Source organism: Sciurus carolinensis, chromosome 3, assembly GCF_902686445.1.
Source record: "Sciurus carolinensis chromosome 3, mSciCar1.2, whole genome shotgun sequence".
NCBI classification, from domain to species: Eukaryota; Metazoa; Chordata; class Mammalia; order Rodentia; family Sciuridae; genus Sciurus; species Sciurus carolinensis.
This window is the reverse complement of record NC_062215.1, coordinates 162,108,270-162,131,083: the sequence shown is the minus strand read 5'-3', so window position 1 is coordinate 162,131,083 and position 22,814 is coordinate 162,108,270. Positions and strand designations below refer to the sequence as shown.

Below are 22,814 nucleotides of genomic sequence, written 5' to 3'. Positions count from 1 at the left end.
AATTTTCACATGAGTTCTCCAATAAAAATCTCTTCATCCCTATAAAATTTGGGTAAAATACATAAAAAGCTACATTTCACATCTCTTAATTATAATTCATCTCTTTGGCTGCCTATTCAAGAACATTTAATCTAAGATCTCTGGGAATCTTTTAACAATCCCTTCGTAGATAGCATGTGGTATCCCATGGCAAATTACTCCATTTCCCATTTTGTTATTTTTGTTATTTTGTTTCTATTTTGTTATTTTTCTGCTTTGGAGCCTAAAATCCATGTTACTACTTATAGATAAGTTTCACATCCTACATTGGAACTGAGAAGGAAAGTGACCACTATAAATCAATGTTTTTCTGAGAGTTAATGTCATTCAAAACCCAGGCAGCAATCAACTAAAACACTCCATTACACATCACAGTTTAGAGAAAACAATACCACAGCAAAGGAATGTACACTACTTCTTTACCTTTAAGGTTTCTATGAGCTTTGATGGGCAGCAAAATGAGGAAGTGACAATTGAATCTACAGATTTATTTACATCTTGGTTTTTATCTTCAAAAATCAAAAATAAGCCGGGTACAGTGGCACACACCTGTAATCCCAGTAACTCAGGAGACTTAGGCAGGAGAATCAGAAGTTCAAGGCCAGTCTCAGAAATTTAGCAAGACCCTCATGAACTTACCAAGACCCTGTCTCAAAAAAATAAAAAAACCCAGGGATGTAGCTCAGTGGTAGAGCAACCCTGGGTTCAATCACCAGTACCAAAAAAAAGGGAAGAGTATCAAAAATCAAAAATAGCTACACTAACCCCCAGGCTACATTAAAGAAAAAAAAGTAAACTAAATATATACTGTAAATGAAATGATCAATCAAAAGCATACCACCTCAAGTAACAGCTGAGGAAAAAGCTCATGTATTTTGTTCACAATTGCAAAGTAATTGCTGTACCTGAGAAGATCTACAAAATCCCAAAACAGAGAAGCACTTCCCCTCCGATTTATATTTCATTTGTTCCTCATCCACTTTAGAGAAAGGAATTATATCACTTCCATAGCGGAACCCTAGAGAATGAGAGAAGAGCATCTGTTAAGCATATGGGGCCTCGTTTTCTCTGAGATGAAATGAGCTCTATACATATATTAAACAATGCAGGCACACTCCAGAGCAAGCCTCCATCTTCTATTCCCTGGAATCAAATTATTGCCCCTCGTGATCAACAGGGAAAGAGCAACAGAAGATACACAAACCACATATACAATATAGAGAAGATTAAAATCTAATTACATTTTTTTAAGTAGCATCTTTTGCAATCTAGTTACCTTAATGATTATCCAGCCTGGAAGAAACAATGTCACAAATGCAATGTACTAGTTATCCTCCAAAGATAAACCATGGTAGACTAAAGTACAAGCGTGATTTGTAAACATAATAACAAGAACACATTTATTCAGAAACCTGGAGACCCACAAAGAAAACCATCCATAGGAAATTTTTAGAACAAAATGTTCTCAAAAACCCATGCTGGAGATATACAGATAACTACAGAAGAAACCAAAATTCTTCTGTTTGGAAACATTCAACTGTTAAGCTGTACATTTTTTTCTACATTTAAATTTATTCTATTTTTTGGATTTGATTGTATTTTTTTTCTTTTTAATTCATTAGAAATCTACATAAATGCAGTCCCCACCCCTGCCTAAAAAAAGACAAAAACTCCAAACCCAAACCTATTCCAAGGCTTGTGCCCTTTCAATACACAGTATCTTATATATTTAGTGGGGGCAAGGATCATCAAAATTCAAAGTAAATGCAAAGGAAAAGCACATTCATCTTTACCCCAAGAAACAAACAAACAACAACAATTAAAAAATAAAAAACCTGGCTTTCCAGGGACAGAGTCTATGATCTAGAGTTTATTTGTTCCTATTAGTCTGTTGATGCCATATATTAAAAACAATGATAAAATTCACATTGCTATTTTCATCACGTTTAAAAAAATGGCAACAATAACTAAAAAATTCCAACAACATTTTAACAGAAAAATGCATGGTACTTCATTAATAGTGGTATCTAAACCAAAAGCTTTTCTAACTTTTTTTGTATCAGTCAATTTTTCACTTGAATCATTTAAAGGTAACCTGAAAGTTCTAACTAAAGATGTTTTGTGGCTGGGCATGGTGGCTCATGCCTGTAATCCCAGTGGCTCGGGAGGCTGAGGTAGGAGGATCAAGAGTTCAAAGCCAGCCTCAGCAAAAGTGAGGCGCTAAACAACTCAAAGAGACCCTGTCTCTAAATAAAACACGAAAAAGAGCTGGGGATGTGGCTCAGTGGTTCAGTGTCCCCAAGTTTAATTCCTGATACCTTCCCCCAAACCCCGCAAAAAAAAAAAAAAAAAAAAAAAAAAAAAGTCTTGTGTTTTCACTTAAAGGGCAAATAATTTTAATTTTGTACCTGGCAGAAAGTACAAAAAAACTACAACACATAACCATATTCCTTTGCCCACATGTGTACACTAGTCCCTCTGCGTAAGAAAGAGAATTCTACATATTAGGAGGTGGAGCAAGGAGGACTGGGAAAGGATGCCTATGAATAACCACAAAGATAAAGGTGAAAAAGATGTGCTTCAATGCTCTTTGAACCCAAACGGGCTTTAACTCTTCTCCTTCCATTGCCTCACTGTAAATTTTCTCTTTCTGTAACATAACCAGAATTTTCTTTGCTAACAACCAAAAAAAAAAAAAAAAAAAAAAAAAAAAACTAACATCCTCATATCTAGTCCCTTCTCCTTCCAATCCATCCAGTACCCAAATGTCATATTCAATTTCCTAAAATGTAGTCCCAATGATTCCCTGCTCGTCAAAATTGTCATTTGATACCACACTGCTTTCAAAATTATGTATGAACATATCCTATCATTCACAGTCCTTCATTAGTCAGTCCTAATTCAGAATAGTATGTAGGAACACAGACTGTAAAGGAACACAGCCTTAGATTCAAGTTCTGCTAACTGTTAGCTGTGTGACTTTGAATATGTTAACAAATACCTTTCAGCCTTGGTTCTCTTAACTGTGAAGTGGAAATAACAAGTGCCTGCTTCTTTAGGTTACTATGACAATTAAAAGAGAAAATGCAGGTTGTCTATCAGATACCACACCAAGTCCCTATTCATGGTCTTGGGCCTTTAATCATGCTACTTACTCTTCCTACTATGGGTCAGTTATACCCGGATCAAACCATCAGAACTGAATTAAAGAATTATTAGAAACTAGAGGGTATTAACTATTCTTCATACATAATCCTCCAGGGAGTCAAAACTATTCCCACTTTGAAATCTTTCTACTCCTAACACACGTATGAATGAGATACAGTGCTACAGATGAAATTTTTGTCAAAACTTGTAAATCAAAACTATACTGAGTAGTGCATAGCCTGGCAATAAATTTCTGTAAGAATCCTGGTTGCTACCTTAAACCAAATTGGAATTATATATAAGTACAACTTTAAAGATCTTAGTGAGTCCAAAGTAATATAACAAACAAAAATAATTTTCCTTATCCCCTGAATTACCTGAAGGGAACATATCTGGATATAATAACTGAAATTGGAACTTGGAAGAATAATCATAATGAAAGTAAAAAAAAAAAATTGCTTTAGCTACTTTGATATAAAACATTCTCCTAGCTAATAAGTTTCGACTTTAAAATAAAGCCAAGTATTAAGTCCTGTCACCTGAGACAATTAAAATTGGCAGGGATAAAATACCTGCTCTCCTAGAAGACATTCTGCTTTAGTCCCAACAGATGAGCTTAAGGACCTAAAGTGTCCATCATCCCATCAGATAGCTGCATCTTATCTATAACTCAAAGAAAAATCCTTAAGTGAACAGTAATATGAATAGTAGCCTATCTCATATTGCCTTGAAGAAAATCTCTTTTAGGCTAAAGTGCAAACTCTTACTAAAATACCTTGAATAGTATCCTCTTTGGGAACTTCAGTTTCATCATCATCATTTAAGCAATAAACTGTTTCTTTTTGTATATCTTCTTTCTTTAGGCTTCTTGCATCCACAACCATCCAAGTCTTTTTAATTTTCTCCTGCATAATCTTATTTCCAAAAGAAAAATAAAGGAAAAATAAGGAAATCTAGGATTCTGGTAGAAAAACCTGTTTCACAAACAAAAATCAAAAACAATTACTCTAGTTACGTTGTTTTGTTTGCTCTTACCTATTATGGAAATCCTGGTTTATTTCATAATAGGAAATACCTTACAACTTTCTCTACATTCCGATTCTCCACTAGGATAATCTACAATTATTAATATCTGAATATACATAAATACTTTCTGTGCAAAACCCTCATATACTTTATTACTATTCTAATAAAAAGAAAGAGAAAGCATCATATCAATAGTCACAAATCAACAAACTCTGAAAAGAAACCAAATAAAGAAGGAAGGAGACTATTCTCATCCCTAGGGACCCTATTCTAGGCTTTAATGGAACCCAAAATAAAGAACTACCTCGAAGGTTCTTATGACATATCATGTGTTTAGGAACTCAGTCCTTGAATATACAAAAACATGTTTGCATATTTACTTTGTATACTTAAAATGTTTTTATTTTATTTTGTACATTTAAAGAAAAAAGCAAGTCCCTGTTCATGTGGAAGGACAGGTCAGAGATTCTGACTCAGACTGAAATTTCATTAAATAATTACCAAAAGAAACTCACTTTTTAAAGCATGATATTATGGTTAAATGTACATATATAATGAAATGTAATTTCACAATAACAACTCACCATCTTTTAACATTTCATAGATCTTGTCACTATCAGGTGAACTAGGTGTGACTGAGTCTCCAAAACCCAAAACTTTTTCATACCATCTACATTTCTGCCATATTACAATGTCAACTTAATGAATAAGATTTTCTTTCTTTAAAAGAAAAAAAAAAAAAAAAAAGGAAAGAGAGAGAAAGAGAGACCAAAAAAGCTGAACTCATGAAAAAACAATGAATTACTAATGCAGAGAGAGGGAGGGAATCAAACTCTATCATAAACAATTCTTAAAACTTCTCCTGGCATGCCTTTTACGTAAGAAGCTAAACAGAGACTAAATGAAAAGGGAAAGCAGCTAGAGAAGCATTAATTATACTCTGAATAACCCACACATGAATTGTCAGCTGCTTATATAAGCATATTTAGCTCTCTGGTAACTTCTCTTTAAAAAATGTGTACCTACCACTTACCGATTTATAGGCCACGATCTTTATAGACAAATTGGAGCCAATGGTCAGCTGGCAGGACCAGGGCATGGAACGCCTCTCAATTTTCTTAAAGACACATAGTTGTCTCAGACTCTCACTTAATAAGGAAAAATATACAATAAAAGTCACAATTTAAAAATGCTACCTTGTGCTGGATAACACACTCAATTTTCTAGAATGAGAAATGAGACGTTGATGATTATAGAGAGAGGAACAGCAGGGGATGGCAGGAAAATGACAATCATTTGGGAGAGAGCCAGAACACAAGTGAGATGGCTTGGAGGAAGTAGGACTTGAATTGTTTTATTGACAGGTGAAAATGAATAACTATATCTTCCCCTATTCAATCATTTCTTTCAACTCTGCCAGTGATTCTTTACATTTTTCTCAGGACCTAGGACACCTTTGAGTATATGATAAAAGCACATTCACAAATGAGTTTGCACACAATATAAAAAGGTTCATCAACTCCCTGAAAACAATGAACCTGAGGATAAAAACCCTGCTTTGGAATATAACACCACTGCTTATAACACCACAATTCATAGCTTCATTAGTTAATTCCAATTCTCTTAAAAGACCTGATCTATTTTTATGCACATGGTAGAAAGAGTTAAGTAAAGACTACTGGGGATACAGCAAATTATCTGTTTACATTTAGTCTTAATATAGATAACTCTAGGTTTTTTACTGGTGGGAAGGGCTGGAAGAGGAGTAATATAGAGTGCTTCTTCAACTCTACTTTTATTTGCTCTAATGAAACACAACATAGATTATAGGACAGGTGGAATTTATGGTTTCACTAAGATAAAAAGCAAAGCAATTAGCAACCAAATATACTTGAAGCCTTTGGCTCCATCTCCTTGGTATATATGAAAAACAGATCTACAAAAAGGTCAAGGGAATAATCTTACATCATTCACAGTTATAAACAGAGAGACCTCAATAGACTCCAATTCTCAGAACTGATTTTAAATAAATAATTGGTATTCTACTGACACCGTTTCCCAAGTTTACAGTACATGTTTGCGTTGGGTTTGCTGGGGAATGAATGGGTCTCTGCCAGATATAACATGTCTCATAAGATATTACTAATCCAAGTTATGAGTCAGGTCTAAAACCATCATCATAAGGATATAGATTCTGTTCCAGGGGAAATTCTAAAGACCAGTATCTAATATATAAGATTTGAGAACAATTCTTATCAGTTATGCAGTACAGTTAAATCTCCCCAAGAATTCAATTTGTCTTCCCAAGATCTTCAATGGGGTAAGTCTAGTCTAGAGCTATCAAGTATAATTTATATAATAAAATATATATACTTATATATATATTATATATTTATCTAATGAAATATTCCATTTCTAACCATGACTACCCAACAGTCAACAGAATGCTTGAAAGGTGGCTAGTGTGACTAAGGACCAAATTTTTTAAATTTATTTAAAAATTTATTTAAACTTAGCCACATGTGGCTAAGGGATTCTGGATGGTAATGATCTAGTTCATACCTTTATGGCAGATCTAAAATCAAAGTAGCTTCAAATTGCTAGGACAATGCATAGTCAATAATGTATCTGCTTGCTATTCTACAGGGAGGAAAAAACTTTAAAAATAATTTTTAAAATTTAAATTGGCCTGTAATTTTTCTTTATGTTATGATGGCTAATATGTTAGTGTAAGGCATGTATTCCCAAATTTTTTAAGTGAGATAACCTAAGAACATGTATCTGCACATTTGTGAATAACACATTATGCCAAGAAAATTCACTTTACAGTATTCCTTATTGATTTCTTTAGCAACTCTGTGGGAAATTAAAATTCCATTTCCAAAACTTTAATTTACCTATAATTTCCATATTTAGAAAATAAGGATGTAATATTTGTCAGTTACACCTTACCAGAAATAAAAAAAAATTGTGACTGAGAAAAATATGAGCAGATACATACTAGAGCTACTCAAAAATATTCTTGTTGCTGAATCTTTACTTCAGTTAAGAATTCTGCTTACATTGCCTGCCTGTATTTTGACTACTAATTGATAAAATGGAATTAATTCATGAACATCAAGCAGTATTTCCCCTAAGGATCCGAATCCACAATAGCCACAGTGCTTAGTAAAATGATCTATGATCACTTTTGCCAAATCAGACCCCTTATACTATTCTAGATGCCACTGATTCCTATATGGTTTTTTCTCAAAATAAGTGTATGCCCAATTCTAACTGAGAATAAGATGGATAAGAAGATGGGTTTCTCTCACAGTCATTATGGATGGATGAAAAAAGCAGTTTGCTTCATTGCTACAAGGCATTTCAGAGATTTCACTTTTTAAAAATCATTTTGTCTTCACAATGCCCATGTGGAATACACTGTCTGTGAATTCTTTAGGTTTTGGGTTTAAATTTTGTTTTTTGTCTGATCAAACCATTTTGTGACCAAAAGTTAAAAACAAAATAAAAAAAAAAACCCTCACCCTAAAACCTAAATCAAGATAAAGGAATATTGACTATTCCAGATTTGATACCACTTTTTATAACTGAAAATGTTTTCCACAGAGATATGAAAATAAGAAACCCAAGAAAAGTGCCTCAAGCTTGGCATAAAGAAAAAATCTACTACTTCAATCTACTACTTCATCCTTTACAAACTGACTTGATAAATACCTTGTTTTTTTGGTATATTCCCAAACTCCATTTATACAAGTCTGGAAATAAATGAGAAACCTGTGATAACCATACAAACCCAGAAAAGGGGGATGAGGGTGAATATATCATTTTTTTAATAAAACTCAGAATACATTTAAAGAATAACTGCTAATTCAAGAGGCAGCTAAGAAAAAGCAAAGTATTAGGGGGATACATGATCAAAATAAATTTATCTGGGTACAATTAAAAGCTGTCACCTATTTTAACTTCTTACCGGAAGGAGTAAATTTCATCCAGCCCATCTTCACCTTCTAAAGATATCATCACCTTTTTCACCATCTGAATGCCTTCTTTTTGCTGTTCAGTAATACCTTTTTGAGGAAAGGAGGGTCCATGGAGGTCCAAGTACAAGTTGCCATCTCCTCTGTCCCCAGTACCATCTTTCTTGCCAATTGGGAAAGGCAAACTATCAAGAAAAGATTGGCAACAGTTAAGAGGACTCTGGCTCTGAAGCCAAATAATCTGGGTTCCAATCCTTTGACTACTACTCAGTAGCTATGAGAAAATATTCGTGTCAGTAAATCTCACCAAATTTCACATTTCTCATTTGTCAATAGACACTTATCTACCTTAGTCAATACTCTTTCCATTTCAAGAGTCTGAAACCTCTTTGATTTGGTAAAAAGGGGAAATTTATTGGCTTATATAACCAAATAACTAAAAAAAAAAAAAAAAAAAAAAAAAAGCTGTACATACCCTTCGTATAACTAGACCCAGGATCTCAAAAGCCACAATATCTGCCCCTCTCACTATCTGTCTCTATAACGTGCCTCCATTTGCCTTTATAATGGCTTTACTTGCTCAAGGATGGCCTCTTCCACACTGCCTCCAAACACACTCAACCTCTGCTATGGTCTAAATGTGTCCCCCAAAATTCCTATGTTGAAACTTAATCATTAATGAGATAGTATTAAGAAGTGAGATCTTTCGAAGGGTGATTAAATCATGATAGTGGAATCCACAGAAATGGGATCAGAGATCCTATATAAGAGATTAAAGGGTCCAGGCACAGGGGTGCACACCTATAATCCCGGCAACTCAGGAGGCTGGGGCATCCGCCAAGTCTGAGGCTAGCCTGGGCAACTTAATGAGATGCTCAGCAATTTAGTGAGACTCTGTATCAAAATAAAAAATTAAAAAATTAAAAAATAAAAGAGCAGGGCATGGTGGCCCAACTTACAATCCCAATGACTCAGGAGTCTGAGATAGGAGGATCACAAGTTCAAATCTAGCCTTAGCAGCTTACCAAGGACTGAAGCCCCTTAGCAAGATCCTGTCTCAAAAATAACAAATAAAGAGTGGAGGATGTGGCTCAGTGGTTAAGCACCCCTGAATTCAATCCATCATACCAAAAAATAAAAAGAAAAAATAAAATAAAAAAGACTGGGTATTATGGTTTGGATGTGAGGTGTCCCCCAAAAGCTCATGTGCGAGACAATGCAAGAAGGTTCAGAGGAAAAATGATTGGGTTGTAAGAGTCTTAAACCAATCAGTAAATTAATCCCTGACAGGATTAACTAAGTGGTAGGGCATGGCTATGGCGTATATATTTGTATTTGGCGAGTGGAGTCTCTCTCTGCTTTCTGATCTCATGTGAGCTGATTCCCTCTGCCACACACTCCTCCATGATGTGCAGCCTCATCTCAAGCCCCAAGGTATGGAGCTGGCCTATGACTAAGACCTCTGAAACTGTGAGCTCTCAAATGAACTTTTCCTCCTGTAAAATTATTCTGGTCAGATCTTTTAGTCACAACAGTGAAATATCTGACTAAAACACTAGGGATGAGGCTCAGGGGTAATGTGCCTCTGGGTCAACCCCTAGTACCAAAGCAAAAAGAAAAGAAAATGAAAAAAGAGGTTGAAGGGAGTGCCCCTCTATCCTTTTTGCCCTTTCTGCCATGTGAAGAAAGGGCAACAGGCACCATCTTGGAAGCAAAATCCCTTACCAAACACTGAAGCTGCTTAGGCTGTGATCTTGAACTTTCCAAGCCTCTAGAACTCTGAGGAATAAATTTCTTTTATTTCTAAATTTCTCAGTCTAAGGATTTTGTCAAAGCAACAGGATGCACTAACACAAAATCACACTGCCCAACTTTACTACCTAAGAGGGCCTCCGTGTCTAATCCAGTGGTCTCAAATTCAAAACAACCAGAAACAATGATAGCCTGAGGGTCAAAAGCTGGGCTAGAAAGTTAGAATTCAGGAAGAAATACTTTTTAGAAAAAGGCTTTCTGATATTCTAGGCAAGCAAAAGAAAAACCAAAGCCTACTAATAATCCCTCAAAGTTATTACAGGGCTTAAATAAAAGAATGTATGTAAAATACTTAAATATTATTGCAGACATGGAATTTCCATACAGAAATCATAAAATTGCTAGATATAAGTAAATCCAATTTTGTTCTTGTGTTTCAGGCTAGGTGTTTGATTGAGATGAGACCAAAACTAAGTTGGGATTCTAGTCATAAAAATATTCAATAATAAATAATATTCAATAATCAATACACAAATTAAAAAATAAACCATCCAAATACATTTTGTTAATATTCTATGATACTTTATAAATGCTTTTGCATCAACAATCTCATTTAATCATTACATTAGAGATTTGTACCTCCATTTTCTAAAAGTAACTAAAGCTGCTGAGATGAAATAATTTGGCCAAAGCTACAAAGCTAATAAGTAATGGAGCAAAAGTTCAGTCACCTGACTGAAAGGGCAAGGTTCTTTCCACAGCAGCACCCCGCTGTGCTTTACTCTCTTACCCCTGCAAACCTAAATGGCTAAATTTGAATCTTTTCAGTTCACTCAACATTCTCTATTGGCCACCTCTATGTGGTTGGTTACTTTTAAGGAAATTTTCCTATCATTTTATTTGCTATACTTAAAATAGGGTTCTGTTTGAAATGTTTCTACACATACTTTGCATGCCAGATTTGCATGTCTTGCATCATTTGTCATATAAAAAGTTTCCAGGAAGCAAGGTGTGGCACCCAGAGTTTGCTTTACATTACTGCTATTTCCACAGCATTAGCCAGGAAGAAGGAATAACTGACAAGAAAATGAAGAAATAGAAGTTTACCCTTAAAAAAAAGTTACAATAATAGTTCTTCTACCCTACATTTAATCAAAAGTAAGCTTTCTCAATAATCAGCAGAAGAAACTAAAAGTTGTGTCCATGGAACAAGACTGATAATAACACAGTGCTTCTTTATGCTGCTGATATTTTTTAAATCCACCTAGAAAAAATGACCAAACATGGAATACACAGAACAATAAAACCATAAGCTCTGTATACTGGTAGTTTGTAGCACAAGAAGAAAACATTACCCATGGAAAAAGGCAACCAGTCAATAACAAGCATCCCACTTTTTGGATCTCTCATACCAAAAAAAAAAAAAAAAAAAAAAGAAACCCAAAACAAACAAAAACCCTGCAGTTTTTTCCAATGACACTGGTATAAGTGCAGTACAGCATGCTTCAACTGTGTAGAGGCATCCTGAGATCAAGAATAGGTAACAGAAGCTGGGCCGGGATTCTATAGTACTGAGAAACCCTCATCTCAATAACAAGTGTCACTTAAAAAGCACTTAATTTTTCTGAAGTACTGTCTTAACAACTATCAATTTGATGGGTTATTCAGAACTCTCTTTCTATAGTCCTACAGGAAAATGTCCCTCAGCAGTATTATGAGATATATACATGCGAGAGAGGTTCTCAATTCCCTATGGCAAGCATTTTAAGGAGCCAAAGGCTTACCACTCACAGATAGAGGCCTCTCAGTACAGCTCTCAATTTGAAAACTGAGTGTCCCCAGATTAATAATTCAACATCCTATACCATCACTTGCTTTCACCAAAAGTAGGACAAGAAAAATAGATTTCAAATGCAGCCCCTGGATTACTGCAGTGAAGATTTTCTTTGTTAGGGACACAAGATGAAGGAAGTAAATGCTGGAGGGCAAATTTAAGTTACTGTGAGAGGAGGAACTGCCTAATAAACTGTGAAGTACATGTTTCCCCATAAATCTGTTTCCCCATCTCTAAGTACAAACAAGAAAATTATTTTACATGTCTCTGCATCCTTCAGATCAGAGACAGTGTTAAATATAAACATTACATATGCTATAAAATGATTTCCAAGTAGACACTTTTGTCCACACCAAAGCATCTACTATCAGTAGGACAATTCTGGTGAGTTATTTCAATAAAGAAATCATCAATCTGATAACTGTTTAAATGCAGGCAAGAGAGAAACTGAATATCCTCAAAATATTCTTCTAATCCCTCAATTCTTTGAATCTAATAATTGTACACAAATGATTTGTTACTGAGTTCAATTCATATGTATCACTGTGTATCAAAGGGATTTCCATCTCCTTATCACAATTCAAAAGAGTTCCTAGAACACAAAGAATAATCAGTGTTTGCTGGGCAGTAAGTCATGTCACAGATTCCAAGTTAGTCAAAAGAGAAGACTCTCATGGAGTCTACATAAAGGGTCCCATTCACTGCATTAGGGATGGATGGCAGGACTTGTCTACATACATTATTCTTAGGATCTTACAAGAACTGCAGGGAGATGCCAAATTTCTTCAAGTTATGAATTATAATATCCAGCTGATCTTTGCTGAATGGGCTGCTGAGGTCAGTGAACACTTCGATATGCCTCTTCTCAAACTTCTTTCCTCTGAGAGAGAAAGTTATCACATTAAGAAATCAATCTTTGTTATTTTCTACAAATCCAAATATTTGTGGTCACTGAGCAGAGTTTCTGTGTTTGTTCAAAGACATACATTTTCATGGCACAATAAATAATGAACTGGGAAGTTGGTCAGAGTTACTATATATTTAATATCAGTTACTTAGGGATTATACACCACTTGGTACTTTTTTGTTTGTTTTGTTTTGTTTTTGTGGTGCTGGGGATCAAACCCAATACCTTGCATATGCTAGGCAAGTATTCTATCACTAAACTATATTCATAGCCCCCATTTAGTGTTTTTAAAAATTCTTGGTAATTAAGTAAGAAGGAAACTGAAATATGCCAAGTGTTTGTTCCCTGCAGATAAATTCCCACCAAATATAGCCCTTCATCTTCTTAAACTTTTAAAAAGCAGAGAGGTTGAACCACTGAATTCTATCAAAAGTTTTAGCAACAAAAACATGCTACTTGATTAATAACAAATCACATAGTGCTCTAAATATATCAACCCATACAATTTTTTACAGAAAGGATCATTTCCAGCTTTCTTTGGGTAAGGTACTTACACAGTTTCATTCTGAATCACATCCATGCACACAATCAGGGCATCCAGGACTCAGTTAGTTAAGGGTAGAAAGAACACCAGTCACTTCATCCCATGAACCTGTAACTTTTTTTTCCAGCAAAGTCCACAGTGCTAGAAATTATAGACAGTGGACTATGTGAGGACTTAAAAGTGCTTGTTCAAATGCCCCTCCTCCAAGTATTTCATGAACATATATTCACAAATGCTATATATCCATGTACACATCCTGAAACATACTGTGAAAAAGAAAAAGAGGCAATCTAACACATTCCATTCATTTAACCAAAAATTTTGAAGCTCTTTATCAGTATCTAGAAGTCATTTTTAGTGATTACAGTCCATTCTTAAAGCAGAAGTGAGCCACAATGTAGTATTTGCAAGTCACTCTCAATACGGTAGCACCTCCCAGCCATCAGGGATACTACTAATTGTCAGAAAATAAATAAATAAGAGTAAGTCCTTAAAATTAGGACATTGATGGAAGAAATGGAAATCTCAATTTGGATATCAGCTTGATTTTTAGCACAAAAGCATCCTCCAACTAGAAAAGGGTGGAGAATGCTAATGCTAACTATTCTAAAACTATCTTTTACTATCTTTTCTCTACCTCAAACATTTCTAACCACCACTCTCACCAAATCTTGTGTATATAATCAATACACACATATATTTCTTAGTATCTTCCCTTTCAATGCCTCCCAACCTCTCAATATCAGTAATGCAGAGAAGGGACACAGGACTGGAGAACCTATAGCCTGGTAACCAATCTGATTAACTTCACATTAAATCATAACCCACATCACCTCCCTCTCCTCAGAACGAAATATCCCTAGATGCTCAGAGCTGGGACTATAAGAGAGCTCCACTAAAATAGATTAGGAATCCCCAGATTAAAGGAAATTTCTTCAGTCTTCTCTGGTTGAAAAAGGATACAGTCAGCTTGTTGAGAACCTGGCTGGATTCGGCTTTCAATGTCCTCTAGCAAATCAAAATCTGGTAGCATCAGGTGTCTGTGCACTGTGATGTTCTGATACTGGTCCTCACCAGCAAGGGCATTCTCAGTGCCATCTGTACCAAACAGGACCAAAGCAATCTCATTCTTGCTCTCAGCAAACACCTAGAGAAGAACATCCAAAGGCTGAAAACCATATTAACAATCTGGAAGCAATAAGATACCTAACCTTCAGAGAGCAGACAATTATACTTCCCTATGGCAGGTCTTTGGGGCCACATAACATTAGGCTCAATAAAACATGGGACTTACTGATAATGACAATTACTAGGTTTTAGGCAGAATTTTTTTTTTAAACTGACTGTTTCACTTCAGCACAAGTTAGAGTGACAGAATAGGAAGGTAGTAACTGCTCTAGATGTCTTCCAGTCAAATCAGAATCTAATTATTATTATTATTATTATTATTATTATTATTATTATTTTGGAACAGAAGCCTTTTATTGGCCTGACCAGCCTACCAAGTGGCAGGATCAGGCAGTGCTTCCCTATCTGCCCTGGCTCCCATTTTTCCTCTTCTGGGAGTTCATGGGTCATCCAGGAGAGAAGAGTGTCCTGGGCAGGGACAGCAGGCAGAGCTGGGGAAAAGTTAAAAGGGTGGGACCTAAAAGGGGTTTGAGACAATACAGAAAATGTGGGGTTGCTAAGCCATTCAGATAAAAATGTCCATCCAGGCAGAGGGAAACTGTTACCCTGCAAAGGCCCTTCCACCCTTGTCAGGAGGGGAGAGGTCAAGAGAAGAGCTTCCCCTTAGAGGCTCCTACTGTGCCCTTCACGCCATCAGCATCTCCTGAATATTGTCCTCAGCTTCCTTAACACTCCGCTCCAGGTAGGACTTTTTCTGCTCTAATTCTTTAATTTTTTCTTTTGCTATTTTCTGTTTCTCAAATAGCTAATTGTGAATTACCTCCTTGGACTGAAGAATAAACATTCTTCCTACACCTTCATACATGTTAGTCTCATCTACCAAAGTTATAACCTCTGTATCAGTAAGATGCGCATGCTTTTTCATTCTGTTTAGCTTCAATCTGTGTGTCTGCAAGCTTCACCTTCTGCTGAGTGTCAATAACTTTGGCTTGAAGCTCTGTGAAGGCCTTCTTCAACTCCAGATCTGTGGGGGCTGCCATCTTGATGCACTCTCTGCACCTAGAATCTAATTCTTAGTGTAAATTAATCATGGATACTTTGAAAAGATTGTAGTCTGTCTTTCTAGAATGTCTGTCCAAGGTAAGGATGTTCCAGAGGATGAAAAAAATTTTTTTCAAGTTCATATTCTATATCCCAGCAATTTCACTGACAGGAATATATATGCTAGAGAAATTCTTGCACATGTTACATAAGAAGTCAGGGGACAAGAAAGTTTGCACTTCAGGATGGTTTATAATAAGGCAAAAATGCAAACATCCTATCTACCAACAGAACACAAAAATACATTGCAAAATACTTACACAATGAAGGATTATATCAGTAAAAATGAATGAATTTGTGCAACATTTTATTGATGTGAATAAATCTCAAAAAATAAGGCTGAGAAAAAAATAACTGTAAAATTATATGTGCCATATAAAATAATTTACATACACTTCTGACAGCTTCATACAACATTATTATTTATGAATACACACTTATGTTCAATAGTATAAAATATGCACAAAATTCTATGGAAAGGAACAGAAGAAAAAGAAAAAGCACTAGGAAAGGGCTTCGATTATATCTGTAATATAAGGTATTTTGTTTTATAAGAAAATAAGAAAGAAAGAAAAATATGGTAAAGCATTAGGATTGCATAGTATAAGACAATGGGAAAGTTGGTTTGATTATGGTACTCTGCATTTTCCTCTTTCATGAAATATTTCACAATGAAATGAAAAACAGGATCTCGTATAAAAGGTAGCCCCATCCCCACCGAAATGTTAACTTAAGCCTTTTACATTAATGCAGAGCATTAAATTAATTCTATCATTTTCATTATTGTTTTGCCTGCTAAATTCCCCCAAACAACTCCAACTATAATTGCCAATTGTACATGAAGCAAAGTTCTCTGCCACTTAGGTTCAAAAGTATCTAGCACATGGCCTAGACAGGTATCTGCCTCCCAGACAAGAATTCACCTAAAGCTAAGATAATCGTGCTCCAATGACAAAACTTCAGTCATGGAAGGGGAGGAAATTTGGAAGGAGGTATGGAACTGGTACAGTACCCATATGGTTTTGTCTCTCAACCTTTCAGATTTACTTAGACTGCTTCTCTTAAAACAAACAAACAAACAGAAAACAAAACAAAACAAAAAACAACCCTCTAGGAACTGAGGGTGTAGCTCTGTGGTAAGGGACATATACTTATTAGCATGCATGAGAGCTTAGGTTCAATCCCCAGAAGGCACAGCAGTACTACTTGAATACTACCAATACATCTATAACCAAGGACAGGGTTATAGTGCTCTCTTGACACATCAAGGACTCTAGTCATCAGAATTTATGAAAATCTAAAATGACAGGTGGGAAGCAGCAGTGTCTCATTCAAGGGGCAACACCCAGAAAAAAATAGCAGAGGTGTCCAGGAGGAGGTACAATACCCACTGAATGGTGCAAGTTCTCTTAACAAACATGGTAGTCATACCAAGTAGAAGGAGCAAAAATAATAAGAGCTAATAATTTCACAGTGTTAACAATAAGCACTTTACCTACATTGATTCTTTTATTCCTCAAAACAGGTCTATGTGGGAAGTATTGTTACTTTTCTCACTTTTCACACCAGGCACTGTGGTAGACAGTCTTTAAGATGGTCACTATTCATTCCCTTGTTCCCTGTATTTTCAGGCTATTCCTTATTAAAATAAGTATAATTCTCCACCCTTTAATATGAGTTGACCTTGGTGACTTGTTTGATTAATAGAACATAATGAAAATGGCTTTCTGGGATTTCTAAAGCCAGGTCATAAGAAGACACACAGGTAGAGTCTCTTGAAATGAATACTTGCTCTTGGACACTACTTCTTAAAAACCATCTGCTAACTGGGTGTGCTGGTGCCCCTTAAACCAGCAGTTCGGGAGGCTGAGGCAGGAGGATCGACAGTTCAAAGCCAGCCTCAACAAAAGTGAGGCACTAAACAACTCAGTGAGACCCTGTCTCCAAATAACAAATAAAATAGGGCTGGTGATGTGGCTCAGTGGTCAAGTGCCCCTGAGTTCAATTCCTGGTAAAAAAAAAAAAAAAAAAAAAAAAACCCAGCTACTACACTATGAGCATCCCAAACTACACAGCGAAGTTACATACAGAGGTACATGCAGATGCACCAACTGAGTTCACAGTTGCCATAAGGCATCATTTTCCAGACATGTGAGTGTGCCACCTTAGACATCCAGCCCAGTCAAGCCTTCAGATGATACCCACCCCAGCCTCCAACAAAAAGCAATTGGATAAGCCTTAAGAGAAAATAATGGAGTCCACAAAATCATCCTACATAACCAGGGATTATAAAATATTGGGGATGTAACTCTGTGGTAAAGAACCCCTGATTTCAATTCTCAATATAAAAAAAAAAAAAATTGGGGTAGTTAGTTACAAAGCAAGAGATAACTGGACGAGGTACAAAGAAGTCAAAGAACTTTGTCAGTTTCATGTGGTTAGTAAATGACATGGCAGTGCAAGGATTCAAAGCCAGGTTGCCTGGCCCTAGAGGGTGTGTTTTTCAACACTACTTTATACTGCCTTTTGTTTCTGATAAAAACTGTTAATATCCAGTTAAGAGGCCAGCAGAAGGGAAAGAAAAATTAGCAGGCTCTAGTGATAAAAGAACCTTTATGTGTATAGGTAGGAAATCACCCAGAATCGTCTAAACATAGATGCTGGATATTATAAGGTTGTTATCTTGCATTAGTAGGTGGAGGCAATGTAGTTACAAGCTCAAGGTCAATTTGAAACTCACCTGTCGTTGGATAAACATGGTTATCACCTTCTTTGCTTGTTCAAAAGGAGATTCTTCACCAGGATAGGAGTTACTCATAGCAAAGCCCACATCCATACACAGCACAACAGCTGCCTAGAAACAAAGTCCCAAAGAATGTGAGAATATAACAGTTATAAGAAAAGATTCTAAGGTTCCTTGCTTATTGCACCTACAGAAACTGACCTGGTATCTAGGCAAAGCATGATGTAGAGAGGGGTTATATTCTATATAGAGAATGAATGTAAGACATATAGTTTCATTTTAGAGAATCCTTAAGTAGTTCTAATACTCTCTAAAAGTTAGAAAGTAACTTCCAAGAGAGAGGAATGCTTCAGGAAGCTGAAACTCCTTTGGCTTGATCCCAGAAAAAATCCAAGGTGGGTGGATCGAAATCAATCTGCAGGCTACAGTTAAGTTCAGCCCAGCTGATCCCAATATATACATACAACTGCAGCTGATCTGCAAAATGACAAGCATAAGTGTAGATGCTTTTAAGTTCCTGAATGGGGCAATTCGTCATGAAGCACTTCTATGACAATAACTGACTGCTTCATTCCATGTGTTAGGATGATACACCCCAACAATTTCAATCAGTTTATAAACTGGAGACCTGAAATGAAGAGTAAGACACCAAGTGTACTCTACTAGAAAGCACAGATACAAATAAATACATGTTAATAAATTAATAAACAAACACAAAAAAAAATGGGGTTGGGGAAATAGCTCAGTTGGTAGAGTGTTTTGCCTTGCAAGCATAAGGCCCTGGGTTCGATCTCCAGTCCCGCCAAAATAAATAAAATAAAATAAAATAAAAATAAATTAATAAACATTACATAAAAGAGGTTTATAGTGAGCATCAAAAGAGACACATAAGATACATCTACCCAAGACTGGTAGATGGAACAGAGGAGGGTTAAGAGGCAGAAAAAACTTCTTCAGTTTGACTCTCGGGTGAGTCTTAAAAGAATGAGGAGTCAGTCATAAGAACAAGGAAGTTATAGACAGAGGGAACCACTTAAGCGAAGGCACCAAGTCATCAGATAGCAATCATATATGTAGGGGATTAAAGAAATATAAACTAAAAGTTAAAGGGATATATATGAGCTGGGGATATAGCTCAGTGGTAGAGTGTTTGCCTAGCTAGCATGTAAGGACCAAAGTTCAAGTCCCAGAACTGCAAAAAAAGGTAATAAAATCAAAATAAAGGGATACATATGATGTTCTATACTCTATAGATTTGGCAACCAAAATTTAACCTAATACAAGCTGTATAGGAGACCTGAACTAACAGTAACTCAAGTTCAGAGTAGATTATAGAGTCAACAATATGAAACAGCTTTAGCATTACATCCTCACACACATCTCACTCCAACCCCAAGATATTTTAGGTTGTATCAACAGCACAATAAATTCCAGAAAGGAAGAGTATTATGGTAAAAAAAGCAATACAGAGTCCTAGGTTCTAGTCCCATCTCTACTGCTCATGAGCTACGAATCCTTGGGAATGTCACTTCACTGTTAACTGAAGGAAGGAGGAAAACTATTGGAATAAATGAACTTTTTTTTTTCCAGAGATTACATTCTTTCTATTTTCACCTGTGCTTTTCACTAATCAAAGTGTGAGCAATTCTGGCTATCACATCTTATGAGGAAGACTAATTACAACTAAACATGAAATGAGGTTAGGGAAGGATCTGGAGAATATGTGACATAAAGAACATTTAGGGAAAAGCTAGATATTTGAGCCAGATGAGAAAATTAAGGGGAACATGAGAATGTCCTCCCAAATATTTGGCAGCTGTGTTATAAAATGACTGGTCTGTGGGAGAGATAGTAGATTCAATAGATGGAAGTTACAGGAAAATTGATTTGACTTCACATAAGGGAAAAAATAACATTTAGAAGGAATTTTTTATTGATCAGGATTTCAAGCAGTGTTTTCATGACTCTAGAAGCATTTGGAAATCCTGGATAAGCTCTTATCAGAAGTTACAGATGATTTCTTAATTTAGTTATATCTTTGGCAACACGTGAAAATTAAAACTATTTTCCCCTAGTTTATATAGAATTGAACATAATGCACTAATGTTAAGAAATTTCTGGACTAAAGATAATTTATTTGGGGGGGAAAAGGTAGTAATGAACTACAGAATTTCTCTGAAAGCAATAAAATTTACATCTCATGGTTTTAATGCCCTGAGCGTAAAAATCTAAAAAAAAAACTTGAGTTACAAAATATGCTGCTGCATTTAACACGTGTTCACAAAAGCTACCTTTAAAATAAAAAACACTAAAGGACTAAAGGTCTATTCCCAGAAATCAGATATCCAGAAAATGGCATCAAAGAGTTTCACAATATGGAACTTCTTGTCTGGAAGAATGGTCTACATGGTATTTTGAGTTCCCTTCTGGAAGCAGTTAAGAAAACCAGGAAAGAGAAATGGAGCAACATAGCAACTCTTCATTTCTACACTGCAGCAATACAGGCTGTTAGGATTTACTCCAAGTTCATCTGCCACAAAAAACTCCTCCATTGGAGGCAGGAAGGTTTTGGCAGCTGAAAGAGTAAGAAAGGAGGGAAGCACCTTACAATTGTTTGATCAACATTTCCCAGCAGGAAGTTAAGGGAACTAGAGTTACTCAAACTCCTACCTCATTTATCTGTATTGAATAAATACATGTAAACATGGATGGATGGACGGATGGATGGATGAATCCCTGGAAACACACCTCCCTCTAGTGACTCAAAACTCACTTTAAGATTCATTGTAATTTCTGTTATTAATTCAGGACACCAAGGATCATAGATTATTTGCAACACAAGATTCTCCAGGACTCTAAAAAAAGCCTGGTTCCAAAATCGGATTCCACCACTAATGGACAGAATGATCAAGGGATAATCAATTATTTCTTCCCCATTTTCCCATTGCAAACTGGGAATATCAATTTCCACTTCACGGGGTGGTTGTGAAGGTTAAATGAGATAAGAATAAAAGTTACCTCACAATGGGCAAGATTTCAATAAATTCTAGATATTACACTATTATAGAGGTACTTATGCAACACTACATTTCAAGTTAGTTTATTCACAAAAACCCTCTTTGTAGTTTGACAAGTCTGTGGGATAGGTGCTTATTCCGGCTAACTTCCATTTTTATAAACATTTTAAGAACCCAGACTCAGCAGCAACAAAGGAGGTAGGGTAGGAGGTGGAGTGGGATTCAGGGAAAGAGAGGGGAGGTGAGTGAGGAGGGAAGCCGGAAGGGAAGTGGTGGGAGAGAAGGAGGGAAAGGGGCGGGGTGAAGAACGAGCCAGGCTCAAACTCAGGACTCCAAATCCTCAGCTTTCCTCCTAGGGCTTCCCTGGGTCGGGCTGTCCTGCTCCAGCCCACCACCATGATCTTCCCTCTAACCTCACTACTTAGCACCGCTGTGATCCCACAATTCCTGCTACGGAATCACCCTGTCCAGAAGCCCGGAATGAGTAGGGCCTAAGCCCAAGGTTCCCGCTACCTTATTCCCAGACCACGCCATGTTGCCGGTCCGCGGGAGCGCAGGACACCTCTCCGGGCGGAAACCTGCAGCGCAGCGACTCAGTTCCGGCGGACTTGCGGGCCTCCAACCTTCGAGCCGCTTTGGCTGTGACTGCTAGGGGCGGGGAAACCGTGCTCCTAACTCTGAGCATGCGCAGATTCTTTCCATTGCCCCTTGCTGAGGAATTTGTGCACTTTGGATTCTTAAAAATGCTAGTTCTGGGTTAGTACTTACTAGTTTTCCAAAAGATTCACTTCCCTTTGCTCTCATTGACAGTAACAGTCCTTGCTTTGGAGTTAGATTCCATTAAATATGACACGATTCTCAATCCTAAAAGTCTAGTTTCTTCTTCTAAAAAGGATGCTAATGAAAGGCTCTACAGATGCAATGACCTTAGGACCAACTCCTAAGAGAAGAATAGGAGTTTTTCAGGCAAACAAAAGTAGAAAGGACAATGACTTTTGCAGAGAAAATGGAATGTCTAAACACCTGGAGTCATGAAACAGTGTCTGGCCCTCCTTGGAAAGGAGGAGGGGAAGTTTAATTTAGAACTGAGTCTAGGGAGATATTACAAAAATGGCAGTCATTGATTGCAGTGCTTGATATGCTCACCAGCTCTTTCAAGGAAATTCTGTAACCCAGCAACCTATGCCCCTCTGAAAATCCTTCCACAGAAATAGGCTGTTTTTACACTAAAAGACCCACAAACTACAGGTGACTGACCAAGGGTCCAGCAACCTGCAAAGTGTCTCTCCACACCTCTGCCCAATCTAGGAAAATAAGTCCATTAAGATTCTCTCCCTCTTGAAAGCTGGGCCTGGAAAAAGCAGGAACTAAAGCTGAAAAGACAGGGAGAATCCATGAAGAGAGAAGGTCCTTGAGGAAGACAAAATTAGGAACAAGTTGGAGCCAAGAGATTCAGACACTTTCAGATTGTGCTTATATGACCCAGAAGGTTCTTCTTTTTGATTCAAATTTTAAAAGTTATTTCAAAACTGAATATTATTTTTAAAAGTTTTACTGTGATTGGTAAATAGAATTATTGGACAGACACTCATCAAT

The 22,814-nt window shown here is 36.5% G+C and overlaps 1 protein-coding gene and 1 pseudogene across 2 annotated transcripts in view; both read right to left on the bottom strand.

The window, feature by feature from the left end:
• Nucleotides 1-21,811, bottom strand: part of Xrcc5 (X-ray repair cross complementing 5) — an 89,002-nt gene extending 67,191 nt beyond the window's left edge. The window contains exons 1-9 of one of the 2 annotated variants that reach the window (XM_047545802.1): nucleotides 21,732-21,811; nucleotides 18,199-18,312; nucleotides 14,193-14,376; nucleotides 13,240-13,288; nucleotides 12,536-12,658; nucleotides 8,186-8,377; nucleotides 5,246-5,360; nucleotides 3,962-4,100; nucleotides 945-1,057 (exon numbers count right to left, since the gene is read on the bottom strand). In XM_047545802.1, the coding sequence (XP_047401758.1) occupies nucleotides 945-1,057; nucleotides 3,962-4,100; nucleotides 5,246-5,360; nucleotides 8,186-8,377; nucleotides 12,536-12,658; nucleotides 13,240-13,288; nucleotides 14,193-14,376; nucleotides 18,199-18,312; nucleotides 21,732-21,752 (1,050 nt within the window). In that variant the 5' untranslated portion in view covers nucleotides 21,753-21,811. Of the gene's footprint in view, nucleotides 1-944; nucleotides 1,058-3,961; nucleotides 4,101-5,245; nucleotides 5,361-8,185; nucleotides 8,378-12,535; nucleotides 12,659-13,239; nucleotides 13,289-14,192; nucleotides 14,377-18,198; nucleotides 18,313-21,631; nucleotides 21,651-21,731 lie in introns of those variants that run through there. The other variant, XM_047545803.1, reaches the window with a different exon arrangement.
• Nucleotides 15,031-15,397, bottom strand: LOC124980337 (prefoldin subunit 1-like; annotated as a pseudogene).
• Nucleotides 21,812-22,814: the final 1,003 nt, after the last annotated feature.